The 13869-nt window shown below is 38.4% G+C and overlaps 1 protein-coding gene across 1 annotated transcript in view; it reads left to right on the top strand.

Annotated features, from left to right (window-relative positions):
* Window positions 1-13751, top strand: part of thbs4b (thrombospondin 4b) — a 16042-nt gene extending 2291 nt beyond the window's left edge. The window contains exons 2-22 of the mRNA XM_060891265.1: window positions 508-705; window positions 818-1104; window positions 2054-2156; window positions 2244-2326; window positions 2422-2473; window positions 2822-2970; window positions 3215-3352; window positions 4352-4429; window positions 4642-4794; window positions 4981-5085; window positions 5169-5276; window positions 5483-5642; window positions 6895-7013; window positions 7271-7323; window positions 7473-7666; window positions 9009-9187; window positions 9956-10004; window positions 10149-10345; window positions 10467-10639; window positions 11241-11380; window positions 13394-13751. Of these exons, the coding sequence (XP_060747248.1) occupies window positions 508-705; window positions 818-1104; window positions 2054-2156; window positions 2244-2326; window positions 2422-2473; window positions 2822-2970; window positions 3215-3352; window positions 4352-4429; window positions 4642-4794; window positions 4981-5085; window positions 5169-5276; window positions 5483-5642; window positions 6895-7013; window positions 7271-7323; window positions 7473-7666; window positions 9009-9187; window positions 9956-10004; window positions 10149-10345; window positions 10467-10639; window positions 11241-11380; window positions 13394-13452 (2777 nt within the window). The 3' untranslated portion in view covers window positions 13453-13751. The remainder of the gene's footprint in view (window positions 1-507; window positions 706-817; window positions 1105-2053; window positions 2157-2243; window positions 2327-2421; window positions 2474-2821; window positions 2971-3214; window positions 3353-4351; window positions 4430-4641; window positions 4795-4980; window positions 5086-5168; window positions 5277-5482; window positions 5643-6894; window positions 7014-7270; window positions 7324-7472; window positions 7667-9008; window positions 9188-9955; window positions 10005-10148; window positions 10346-10466; window positions 10640-11240; window positions 11381-13393) is intronic.
* The last annotated feature ends 118 nt before the right edge of the window (window positions 13752-13869 follow it).

Here is a 13869-nt window from a genome sequence, read left to right as displayed (position 1 = left end):
ATAATGACAAAGTGCTCTCAACCTCTATTTCAGGGGTTGAGATTACTATGTCTGAATAAGATGAACGAAGATTTCATTGGAATGGACCTATGAAGCACAAACAAACTGTGGTTCCTTTTATTATACATCTTAATAATTCTTGGAAATCATACCTTCCTTTTACACACTGGCACCAACAAGTTCATATTTCTGGAATCATCTATGCCAAGCGGCCTCAAACCATTAACTGATGATGTATACCTATGTCAAATCTTGTTAAATGTTCCATTTTCATACCAGAAATTCCTGGAGAACTGGTTGAATGTTGTTTTTTAAATTTGGTTATGTTAGTGCATGTTTACTATCTGCAGAGAATTATGGATACTTTTTAAAGCATTTAAACCTATTAGCAGCTACACACATTCTTCAAAGCCATATGCACAAGGCTAAACAACATATGGCTAAAATTACTTTATCACAGTCCATTTCCTGGTTCTTCATTAAAATTGGCATTATTTACCTCTCCAGTGTATAACCTCCTGACATCACCGGATTGTCTGCCAGATCTCCTGCATGGAGGTTTAGCAGAACAGAGAGTAACAGAGCTCTTCCTGCTTGCAACATTCCGCCTGCAACCCCGAACTGGAACCACAGTTTTTGGGCTCTATAATCCACGAGACAACAGCAAATACTTTGAGTTCACCATTTTGGGCAAGCTGAACAAAGGTGAGCATGTTTTAATGGTCTGTATACAATTTGAACAAACATTTGCATTGCTGCACCTCATTGGATGAACTGATGTACAACCTATGAACTCGCTTTCTCCTCCTATGGCTAGCTACACTACGTTACCTAAACCTTGATGGCAGGGTGGTCACTGTAACCTTTAACAACCTCAAGCTGGCAGACGGAGAGAAGCACCACCTCCTTTTTCACCTGAAAGGCCTGGAGGTTCCATACAACCCGGCTTCTTTCCCACCTGGCCAGGCAACTTTGCCAGTGCCAGGGGTGGAGTTGCATCTGGACTGCCGATTGGTGGAGACATTGAGAGATTTACCAGCAGTATTTAATGGGCTCAGTAACAAACATGGTGTGGAGCTGAAAACCATGCAGAAAAAAGGACAGGTATGCACAAAAACAACTAGACACATTAACAAAGGGATACACAAAATAGGTGTGCACACAAAAAGTACACTTTGTTCCACATGCTGAAACACATTTTTATACTCAGGGATTTAATGTTAGAAATGGAAAGTTGGTTAAGTAAAGTGACATTTCTTCAGTTGTGCAAGCAAAATGCTCTTAAAGGAATACTTACAGAATACTTATACTTACAACATCCTCTTTTTCTGGAAACTTTTTCTACTTTGTTCTGGACAGAATTTCATCAAAAAAAAAAACAATCAAGATTTTTTTTTTAATTTTCAGAAATCCAGTTTCACTTAGCATGTGGCCATGATCACTTTAGATTCATGTTCTTGGCTGATGGGAATGGAACCCAATGTGATCTTTTACTGTTGTAGCCTGTTCACTTCAAAGGTCAATGTTTTGTGCATGCTGAGATGTTTTTCTGCTCACCATGGATGTAAAGAGTGAGTATATGCTTCCTGGCAGCTTGACCCTGGCCATCCCAGCATTTTCCTCTAACATATGTTATCTACAAGGTGTTTTCACTCACTCAATTGTTTTTTTTTGGTTTTTTTTTGAGCCATTCTATGCGAACTATCAAGATTGTTGTCTGTTTAATTCCAGTGAGATCAGCATTTTTATGAAATACTAAACCCAGCCTTTCTGGAACAAACATCCATGTCACAATTAAATTCACAATTTATCTTCATTATGATGTTTGAAACGATCATTTATTTATTATTTTTATCATTAGTTCTTGACCAGTATGTGCATGATTTTTTTTGCATTATGCTAATCCCAGATGATGATTAGACAACTGCATGAATCTGTAGATGTACAGGTGTTCCTAATAAAAATTGTGTAATGTATATCTCACAAAAGTATATATGTCTATATCAACTGCCTATGCATTTCTTACAAGCATGCCGAAATCAATGTTTGGCAGGAGGAGCTGGAGGAGCTGAAACTGGCTTATGGTGATTCGATAGAGAATGTTGCATCACTTCAGGGCTGCCACACCCACCAGAGTGACTCTGTACAGACACTAGGTAGAGACAGCTAAATATAATACATGACAACGTTAGTTTTCTAAACATCAGAAAAGATAATAAGAGAGATTTTTAATACACTTTCAGGGCTCAATACTAAACAGCTGACCAACCAGATGCTGGAGCTCACCAAAGTTATAAATGAGCTAAAAGATGTACTAGTTCAACAGGTAATGGGTTTGAATCAATATTCTTCCATTGTAATGTATTAATGTGCACCACATTTGATTTTTTAATTCTCCCTGATATTTATTTGTATTTGCAGGTGAAAGAGACTGCCTTCCTCAGAAACACAATCTCTGAGTGTCAAGCATGTGGTAAGACACTTTTCTAACCAAAAGGTTAGGTATGTTTAGAGATTCAATCAGCCGACCCTAACAGTTGTCTCCACATATGGTAACCAAATGGTCTAACCACAAGTCAAAATACCCCAGAGCACAAGACACAGTACTGCACAGTGTTTTTCTTACTCTAACAGACCTGATGTTTGTATCCTTTGTCATAAATACGAGCAAAAACAAAAAAATAAGCTGTATAGGGCTGCACTTGGCGAATATTGCCTCTGATGTGCAAATGACCTTCAGTCAACAGTATCAAAGCAACACCTATTTATTAACAAGTGATTATACTCAATAAACTTGCACATCTGGGTGCTTGTGTTGCAGGCCTGGGTGGTACTACAGTGAAGCAACAGTGTGCTCCTGGTGTATGTTTCCGTCCTGACATGTGTATCGAGACGGTGGATGGGGTGGAATGTGGCCCCTGTCCTGATGGATACACTGGAGACGGCTACAGCTGTGATGATGTTGATGAGGTAACACTTCACTAAATTACTAAAATATGATGAACTGTTCCACCAAATTTGGAATAAATGACAATTATCTTCATATACTTGAACAATTTTCATGATACTGACATGTCACAGAACACTCTAAGGCTATAACCTCATTTTATGATAATCATCCAATATTTAAAGTATCCAATTTTATTTATCCCCTAGTTAGTAATTCCTTATGAACAATCCCTATAATCGAACCCTGTGTGTGTGTGTTTTACAGTGTCAGTTTAACCCCTGTTTCCCGGGTGTGAAATGTGTAAACACAGCCCCAGGGTTCCGCTGTGAAGCATGTCCTAACGGCTACACCGGCCAACCAGTGGAAGGTGTGGGTGTAGCATTTGCACAGACGCACAAACAGGTTGGTGTGGGTATATTAGGAATGTAACCTGACATGAATATGTTACCGAAATTGAACAGGTAATGTGTTTTAAATGGATACAAATACAAATATATATATAGTTATACTTTTTTCAAGATGCTCGCAGGGCATCTGGTTAAGGCTAAAGCTATGCAATGGGACTAGTATCCGTGGGGATTTAAAAAAAATGACCAACAAAAGCCATTTCTGGTTTAATGTTGTGTTCAGCTAGAACACTCTTCCAGCACTGCTCGACTGCTCCCACCATCTCTCACAATGTTCTGGCACCAAGAAGGTGAAATGAACTTCCCCTAGATGTCTGAACATCTAAAGACCTACTCTTCCTAATACTTAAACTGGAACTTTAAATAAAATTTGTTACACCCCAAACAGAGTTTTTAATATGATGGTATACTTTGTCTGTGACCTTTATTAATGGAGACTTCAAGCCACATCTGTAAGTTACCCAAACTACTATTTCTGGATAAGGTTCTTTGCCAAACAACATAAATGTTCATGTATCTTGTAACTGACAAAAAAATCTGACTAGAAAAAAGAAAACCTTTTTTTCCTCAACACAGAATTCTTGCTCTGAAAGTTCGAGAGCTCTTCTCAAAACTGAGTTCGCATGTGAAATTCAAAATAATCAAATTAGCATGGCTGATCACATCATCGTCATCACCTGTTCATTACTTTCATGAGTTATACTGTATATACCAAGATTTGTTTTAGCTCAAGCAAATCACAGACACACTAAATTGTTAAATCTATTACATTGTAAAGATGTTGAAATGCTGTACTTCCAAGTAAAGTTGAAGGGTATGTAAATCCAAATACAGATTCAATGATAGATATTTGGAGTAGTCTACAAATAAAGATTTTAGCAGTATTACTTTTGTGTTGTATGTGTTTGTACAGTCACATGTTTTTTTTTCATCTGTTTCTGGAGTTTGTTATGACCGTATATATTGCTTCATGCAACCCTTATTCTTACCACAGGTGTGTGATGACATTGATGAATGCAGCGGGATGAATAATGGAGGCTGCACAGCCAACTCTATCTGCCTGAACTCTATGGTAACATCTGCTCTTCTTCCCTATTGTTTTTGGACTCAATTTTTTTACTTTTTATTAGTGTATTGGACTTAGGCCAACACCTTTTGTTGTAATATATGAGATATGGCTATACACATTTTTTATACTGTATGTATAGTACAACTCTGTGTGTGTGTTGTGTGTGTGTGTGTGTGTGTGTGTGGGTGTGTGTGCGTGTGTGTGTGTGTGTGTAGGGCTCATATCGCTGTGGTGGCTGTAAAACAGGATTCACCGGTGACCAATTGAGAGGCTGTAAGCCAGAGAAGAGCTGTGGGAATCGGCTGCAGAACCCCTGTGATCCAAATGCACAATGCATTGAGGAACGAGATGGCACTATCACCTGTCAGGTAACTAAGTAACTAACACTTACATACAATGGTGCACACATACAATGGTACTAATTAAATAGACTACACCATCATCTATGTCATCATTAAACACAACCGCAATGTCATCTTCATGCACAACTGCTATTCCATGACCTGAATTTGGTTGTAAATCTGTGTTTTTAAATATTTGTGTGTGTCTTCTAGTGTGGTATTGGCTGGGCAGGAAACGGGTATCTATGTGGAAAGGACACTGACATTGATGGATACCCAGATGAGAAGCTTCGGTGCCGAGATCCCACCTGCAAAAAGGTTTAAAAAAATGGCGTGCGATGCTACATGACCATGGTAGACTCAGTGTGTTAACCATGTGTGTGTGTATGTGTGTGTTTCAGGACAATTGTGTTTTGGTGCCAAATTCAGGACAGGAAGATGCTGATTCAGATGGACACGGTGATGCCTGTGACCCAGATGCAGATGGAGATGGAATACTGAATGAGCAGGTACACACATAAACATTTTTTGTAGATCAACAAGCATTTTGGGTACTACAACAGGTACACTACACTGGTACAGCTTGTTTTTAAGTTCATAAGTTCTTGTTCTTTGGCTCATAAACACGTCTGACCCTCTGTTAGTATGACATACGTGTGTGTGTGTGTGTGTGTGTGTGTGTGTGTGTGTGTGTGTGTGTGTGCACGCACTTTAGGACAATTGCTGGTTGAAGCCAAATGTGAATCAGATAAACAGTGACAAGGACAGCCATGGTGATGCATGTGATAACTGCCTTACAATTGAGAATCCAGACCAGCGGGACACTGATTCAGACGGCCTTGGGGATGCATGTGATGATGACATGGATGGAGATGGTTAGAAACTGCACACACAGACACACACAAACACAAACACAAACATCCTTGTGAGGACCTTACAACCGATTAATAAATTAGTGCTAATAATTCTAAAGGAAACTCTTTTTGGCTCTTTTAGATAATTGGTTAGTTTAAAAAACATAAAGTAGTCCAGCTACTCTAGGATGGCACATCCATATGTGCCATCAAAAGGAGGTTTGGTAAGGAGAGCTGGACAGGGCGTTAAAGGGGGAACAGCCCTGAAGCAGGAAAGGTGTCTGCACATTTTGCAAGCAGGAACAGGAGGAGCACTACTAGAGCCCTCCAAAATGACCCCCAGCAGGCTACTGGTGTGGATTTATCTGAACAAACTGTCAGAAACAGACTCCGTGAGTCTTTGGGGAATATTTTACTGCCTGCAACATCATCCAGTAAGGCCGGTTTGGTGGCGGGACAGTGATTGTCTGGAAAGGAATATCCTCCACATGCTAGCCAGCAGTACCCTTATTGCTGTTTGGTCGCAGGATCAAATCCTCAGAGCCATTGTCAGACCTTACGCTGGTGCACTTGGCCCTTGGTTCCTCCTGGTGCATGACAATGCCCGGTCTCATGTGGCCAGAGTGTGTAAGCAGTTTTCAGATGATGAAGACACTGACTAGCCATTGACAAGCCCTCATGATTCCCAGACCTGAATCCAATTGAGAACCTCTGGGAGTTTATGTATTGGAGTATCCAAAGCTGTTAAGTAGCACCACAGACTGACCAGAAAGCATGTTTGCCTTTCTTCTTCATGGTTGAGGGTTAGATTCCTTCCTCAAACCTGTATGTTCTTCCTGTGCTTTGGGGGTTTCCTCTGAATACTCCAGTGTCTTCCCCTAGTCCAAATAAACATTTGTTGTAGGCTGATTGGCATCTCTAAATTGTCCATAGTGTGTGACTGGGTGAGTGAGGGTGCCCTGTGGTGGCCTGTGTTGGCAAAGAGTATCCGAGTCCCTTAGAACAGGCTTATGATGATGCATAAGATAAAGTGGTACAGAAATTGTATAATTGTATTAAAGCATGCGTGGAAGGATTGATGGATGGAGGGTTGGATGGATGAATTAATGGATTGATTGGTTTTCATTGTAGATGCCATCTAATTATCAATTCCTCTTAGTTCTACTCAAAAGTCTGAAGTCTCTTCTCACACAGTTGAACAATAAAAATATATATTGACCTCAGTTATTTCAGTATGTATGTGTTTCTCATGTGTTTTGAAACTGGCTCACAGGTATTAAAAACTTCCTGGACAACTGTCAACGAGTGAAAAATCAGGACCAGAAGGACAGAGACCGAGACGGAGTGGGAGACGCTTGTGACAGCTGCCCTGATATTCCTAACCCCAACCAGGCATGACTTTCCCAAAGCACATTAAATATCTTACAATTTTTAAGAAATCTTTCTCAACCAGCACCAACTTCTGTACAGTAATTCTCATTCTCAATTCTGATTTACAAGGTATAAGATTTTTAACATTTCTAAACTGCAGGTATAAAGCCTCATTTAAAACCATTAATACTGCAAAAGTAGCTGACATACATAGCACATTTAACACAAGTGTTAATTTTCAACTTTGGTTAAATCTTTTCCATTCCTGTTTCTTACAGTCAGACATTGATAATGATCTTGTCGGAGACTCTTGTGATACAAATCAAGACAGGTAAGAAAAATCTTTTTGAACTACTTGCCCAAACTACCACTACCTTTCTATTTATAGCTTTTTGTCCTATTTCATTTTTATTTATTTGCTTATGGTGTGTTAATGTACGCAATATTACACTATTACATTTTAAATACCCTGCTACACAGTGATGGTGACGGACATCAGGATTCAAAGGACAACTGTCCATTGGTGATAAACAGCTCCCAGTTGGACACCGATAAAGACGGACTCGGTGACGAGTGTGATGATGATGACGATAACGATGGCATCCCTGATTTTCTTCCCCCAGGCCCTGATAATTGCCGCTTGGTGCCCAACCCTGACCAAACGGATGACAACAGTGAGCGCAGCATGTCAACCAAACCCTGATATATAAGTGTTCCGTGATATATGCTGTAACTTCATTAGAAGCCACAATCCCTTCAAACCCCATATCAGAAATTCCTTAAGCAGTGGCCATCCCAGAAATTAAATAAATATGCCTTACATATTGTCACATTCACTTTAATGGTAGAGAGCATTGGAAGGGAAAAGGGATTACTAGACTAATTTCTCCCTGCACCAAATCCATCAAGCTTAATCTATGGCCAGTAAGAAGTGTTTTTGCTACTGTATACACTGAACATATTTATATCAAAGGATGAATACAAGGCAATAGATCAGAATTTCAGCTTTCATTTCATGTTATTTACATACAGATGTCCAGATCCTGCCTATAACAATTTATCACATGGCATCTTTGGTGCCAGACCACACAGTTTTTGGGGCAGGAAATGTATTCGCACAGTCTTAAAATAAATGAAAGTAAATAACATCCCTTTGCTTGCAATAACCGTGTTTCTCCTATCAGTCTCATCCTTAGGAGATAGGTCTGAGTTGGGTCCTTCACTGTATTTGCTGCATGAAGTTCCACATTTTTAATTCATTCTAATGCTACCATCATGAGCTTCATCATAACTGAGGATTAGTGAACCTGTTATCAATTTGAAGTATATTTGAATTGCATGTTAATGCTCCTTTTGAAGTTATTTTGTACAGAGCCAAAATTTAGATTGTAATACTGAATCCCCTAGAGCAAAATCCCCTAGAGTCAATACTTTGCATTGTTCTGCATCAGTTACAGAACCGTCTCTTAGTCCAAATTCAAATATACATACATTTTGAATTCCATTTTCAGCAAAGACAGAGCAGAAGACTGGAAAATGGAAAATGGAAAAATGTGGATTCGGAGATTTAGCTGAGCTAGAAGTAACTGAAACCTGGCAACCCTGGTTAACAATATTAGCTCTTGTGATTTACATATTACTATGGGAATTAGACCTGCCTATTATGAGGTTTAAAGGTCAGGTTACTCTATAATTTGACAATATACTATCCTGTGGCACAAGTCAAGTGTGATAGAGTCTCATCATTGATTGACACGTCATTAATCTGTGATCATGAGCTTCTGCTACTTATTACCAAGGCTAGCTGTTTACTGAAGCACTATTTGTCACACCAGGACTCTCAGTAATATCCTGACACTAACTGTGCTTAACTTTACTTACCATTAAACCTTTCAAGAAACCTCATAATCCCAGCAAACACCAACATTGGACTTAATACAAGACACTGAAGTAAAACCTATACACTCTACAGAGGTCCTTTGCACTAACCTGCTCTATTTTTGTTCATGTCCCCAGATGACAATGTAGGAGACATATGTGAGTCAGATTTTGACCAAGATAAGGTGATTGACAGGATTGACAATTGTCCTGAGAATGCAGAGATCACACTGACAGACTTCAGGGCATATCAGACTGTTGTGCTGGACCCTGAAGGTGATGCCCAGATAGACCCCAACTGGGTGGTTCTCAACCAGGTGAGGCAGCATTTTGTTTGTCATTGGAGACTTCAGCTGCTACTCTTTTATAGTAAAACTGCTGATGTAGGTGCTATGCAGTGAAGTAGGTGTGGTGGCAGAGCAGCCTCTCATGGTCACATTATGATATTTTCTTCTGTATATACTTCTGAAAACCTGTAGTTCATTGATTTTGTCAACTAAGCACTAAAGGACGTCTTTTGTGCTTAGTGGGCTCTATTCGTTAAGTGAATATCAATATCAATGAACAGTTTGTAAGGAAGGTGTTAGTTATTGAATTAAACACAATATTTTAAACCCAATATTCAGATTGTTTGATTTTCATATTATAGTTACTTCATCAGGAGATCATAAGTTCTAGTGATACAGTCATCAGTGGCTGTGAGCTACAGCAGATGATGGGGAGTGCTTTCCTTTGGGTGGGAATTGGAAATTTTTCATATTGAACAAAATAAGAAAAATAATTAAACAGCTTTGAAAAATAAGCTTTGAAAAGTTTAAAATATGCACATTACATATATTGCTGCAGTTTAGTAAAAATAGCAAGATGCTCAAATGTAGATTTTGTAATACACCATCTGATTGGAGTGGTGAAGAGTATGTAGGCTGCTGCCACTAGAGCTGCACTCTCAGAAATGAAAAGGTTGCTGATTAGTTAAGTGTACTCTCTAAATTTTAGCTTGTGAAATGCCAGGTCAAGGAGCTGCACATTGTTAGAATTCACCATGTAGGTCTAACATGCTTGTCTCCCGTATGTTTTGTTTACAGGGAATGGAGATTGTGCAAACAATGAACAGTGACCCTGGCCTTGCTGTGGGTGGGTCTTTGTTGAATTCAATGGGACAAATATTATTTTGGAAAAAACTTTCCAAAAAGTTATCCTACAGACTCCTATTTGTACAGTTAAGAGTTCAGAGCATTCTGCAGTTAGGCCTATTTTTTTTTTTTTTTACAATTTCAGGTTACACTGCATTCAGTGGTGTTGACTTCGAGGGCACTTTCCATGTGAACACTGTGACTGACGACGACTATGCTGGCTTCATATTCGGCTATCAGGACTCATCTAGCTTCTATGTGGTGATGTGGAAGCAAACGGAGCAAACATACTGGCAGGCTACACCCTTCAGAGCTGTCGCCGAGCCTGGCATTCAACTAAAGGTCAGGCTTCTAAACAAGTTATCTTTAACTGTAAAAGTACTGAACTTTATATGTTTATGTCTAACACATATGTACTATGTATAGAACTAATGCTTACATGCTTATATTTTCTATCTCTTAGGCAGTAAAGTCTAAGACTGGTCCTGGTGAACATTTAAGAAACTCGCTCTGGCATACTGGAGACACTAATGATCAGGTGCGTTTGCTCTGGAAAGATCCGCGTAATGTCGGCTGGAAGGACAAAGTGTCTTACCGCTGGTACCTACAACATCGTCCACAAGTGGGGTACATCAGGTAAGATATTTCAATAAAAAGGTTAAACATTTTAATCTCAGCAAATCACTAAGTAGTAAGATGAATTAAATACTTGCTGTTATAGAAACAATTAGTTATTTTCCTACAACAACATGCTCTGTCTTTATTTATGCATTAAATGTATATCGTTAACGTACACTCGTATGAATAAGGACATCACATCGCAGTGCTTCCCTTAATGTTACATGTTACAGAAATAGCCTTTTAAGAACCATTTCTACATTGTTCTGTAAAACTTTTGAATGTTAAGTGGATGTATTGTAACAAGTCTGCTTTATTTTATTAATTTCCATCATTTGAAATGACGTGAATGTCATTTACAGAGATTCCTAAATAGATCAGCAATTTATATATTTAAATAACTGACCTGGGTTTGTCACCACAGTTCTGTTTGTTTTAGAAGTGGCTCTTCAGAAGTTCCACCCCTGGAGTACTCTTCAGCTTAAAAAAATTGCTGTAAAAATAGAAGAAACAAACAGACCTAATTTAACGATGTTGAACATACACCCACACAACCTCTACTATTTTAATGTGCAATGATGTGTGTAATGACTGAGTGTGTGTCTGTCTTTGTGTGTAGAGTGCGCTTCTATGAAGGCACAAAGTTGGTAGCAGACTCTGGTGTGACAATCGACACAACGATGAGAGGAGGCAGGCTGGGTGTGTTCTGTTTCTCTCAGGAGAACATCATATGGTCCAACTTGAAGTACCGTTGCAATGGTGAGCTCTTCTAAACACACACACACAAACACTTACAAAGAGACATTCAAATGTTGAAACTTCTCTTTTAAAATATATATATACAATGTTACTTACAATAAATGGATAAACAGCTGAGGAAGTTGACTTTCTGTATGAGTTCTGGAAAATGGACTAGGAGCCTTCTGTTAACTAGCACTCAATAAAGATATACACAATAACACACATTCTGTCAAATAGTGGCCAATGACAAAGCTACTGTTATTATACCTGTCTACCGCAATAATAATTCGCAAGCAAATTAATTTCATTTAATATTAAATAATGAGTATGAACTGAAAGACTTTTAGCTTTAATTCATTTACATTCAAATCGGGTAAACATTGTAGGCATAATATTACTTTTTTATGTGGTTCCATTTTTAAGAGATGAAAACTAATTCTGTTCTATGGCGAGTTGTATGTTATTGCCTCATTATTTCACTTACTGTACATGCAAGCAGACAAACTGTCTACAGCTGATTTCAATCTAACATTTGCATTTAGAATATTCATTTTCAATATGAAGTCAATACAAACCCATCACAGAGACAGAAAAAGGGGCATGGATATATTCTTAAAAAGAAAAAGCTCAGGAACACCAAAAAGGCTTGAAGATAATGGAAAACATTGATGACAGATAATTCATTCCCTGGTGAAGATAAACCTCTTCACAACAGTTGGCCAGATAAATTATTTAAATTCAGCTACTAATAAACAATTACTTTCTAAATGTACAAATATTTATGGACCGGATTGTATGTTCATCCAAATAGTCAGTAAGTACGTAAAGTAGGTTTATTTTTGAAGCACATTTAAATTCAGCTTACACTGACCAAAGTGCTGTACCCACACACAGTAAAATTCCAACACAATAAAATTCCATTAACCAGTTATGAGTATACAAGAACAAAGATGTAAAAGGAGCTAACTAGTTCAACACAATGAACAATAACGCCAGGTTAAGAGGCTGGAAAAGCCAGAAAGTCTGTTTTAGTCTATATTTCAAAATTGAAACTTAGAATTGAGAATTAGCATTGCTGATGTTTGGAGGGAGCGGATTCCATAGATGAGGAGCAGTTACTGGAAATGCTCTATCCCCTTTCAGTTTAAGGTGAGATCTAGGGATGTGTAGGAGAGCTTCTTTAAAAGACCTAAGGGATATAGGTGCTGAGTATGAATCACTGAGGTCTTTAATGTAAAAAGGTGCCTGTCCCATTAGTGCTTCTAAAAAATCTTGAACTGTATTCTAAAGTGAACTGGGAGCCAGTGAAAAGAGGCCAAAAATAGGTTATTTTTTGTATCAGTTTACAGCCTCACATCTGCATTCTGGACCATCTGCAGATGTGTTATTGAGGATTGGGGAAGACCGATAAATAAGAAATTACAATAATCCAGACAAGATGTAATAAAGGCATGAATAATATTTTCATTGAAATTCAGAATCGGTTTAAGTCTGTAAATGATCCTTAACTGGTAGTAACTGTTCTTGACAACAGAGTCCAAAAATCAAAGAAAACACCCAGGTTTTTTACATATGGCTTGACATATGAAGCGAGATAACCTAAATAACTGGTCAAGCAGCTTCTATGCTTGGAAGGACCCAAGATAATCACCTCAGATTTATCTTTGTTAAGATGAAGAAAATGATTTGCCAGCCAGGTTTTAATTTCTTCAACACAAGGCTCCAGATTTTAAAGGAAGGTATAGCTGAGATTCATCAGCATAAAAGTGAAAAGAAATATTATATGAGCAGTAGTGGCACCAAAATAGACTCCTGAGGGACACCATAAATGCAGAAGAAGAAGAAAACCACTGAAAAAGTCCTGGATTTGATATAAGAATACTATTATACACCTTGTGGCATGTACTTGTTACACCCTTAAAGACAGACAGACAGACAGACAGACAGACACACACACACACACACGCACACACATACACACACACACACACACACATATTAAATCCTGTACTTTTAATTTTTCTTTTGCAGACACTATTCCAGAAGACTTCCAGGAGTTTAGCACACAGCCAATCTTGTATCCGCTATAAATGCATTACGCACAGTCACACACCTCCACGCATTGCCATGTGGTTATGTATTCGTGTGTGACACAGCCAGGTGGTTGTGTATGTGTGTGTGACACCAGTCTGTTCATAGTGTATGTGTGTAGGGTTAAGATGTCTTTATACAATGTCTATGCTTTTGATAATTGACCCATTTCTATGAACCTATTACTCTTTAAAAAAAACTGCATACTTAATTAAATTTCTAGACTCATCATTTATTTACATATGAAATTTGACTGTAGTCAAGACATTTCTGCTGTTTGTTCTGCTTAATGGTAGGGATAACCAAAATAAAATTTTCATAGTTAATAATGAGTACTTGCTTGTATTTTCTGGATTGAGCATGGAATTATAAAGTAAGGTCATGTTCTCCCATTGACTATGTACGCTTTCTCCAGA

This window comes from Tachysurus vachellii, chromosome 17 (assembly GCF_030014155.1).
Source record: "Tachysurus vachellii isolate PV-2020 chromosome 17, HZAU_Pvac_v1, whole genome shotgun sequence".
NCBI classification, from domain to species: Eukaryota; Metazoa; Chordata; class Actinopteri; order Siluriformes; family Bagridae; genus Tachysurus; species Tachysurus vachellii.
This window is presented reverse-complemented; position numbering and strand designations above follow the sequence as displayed.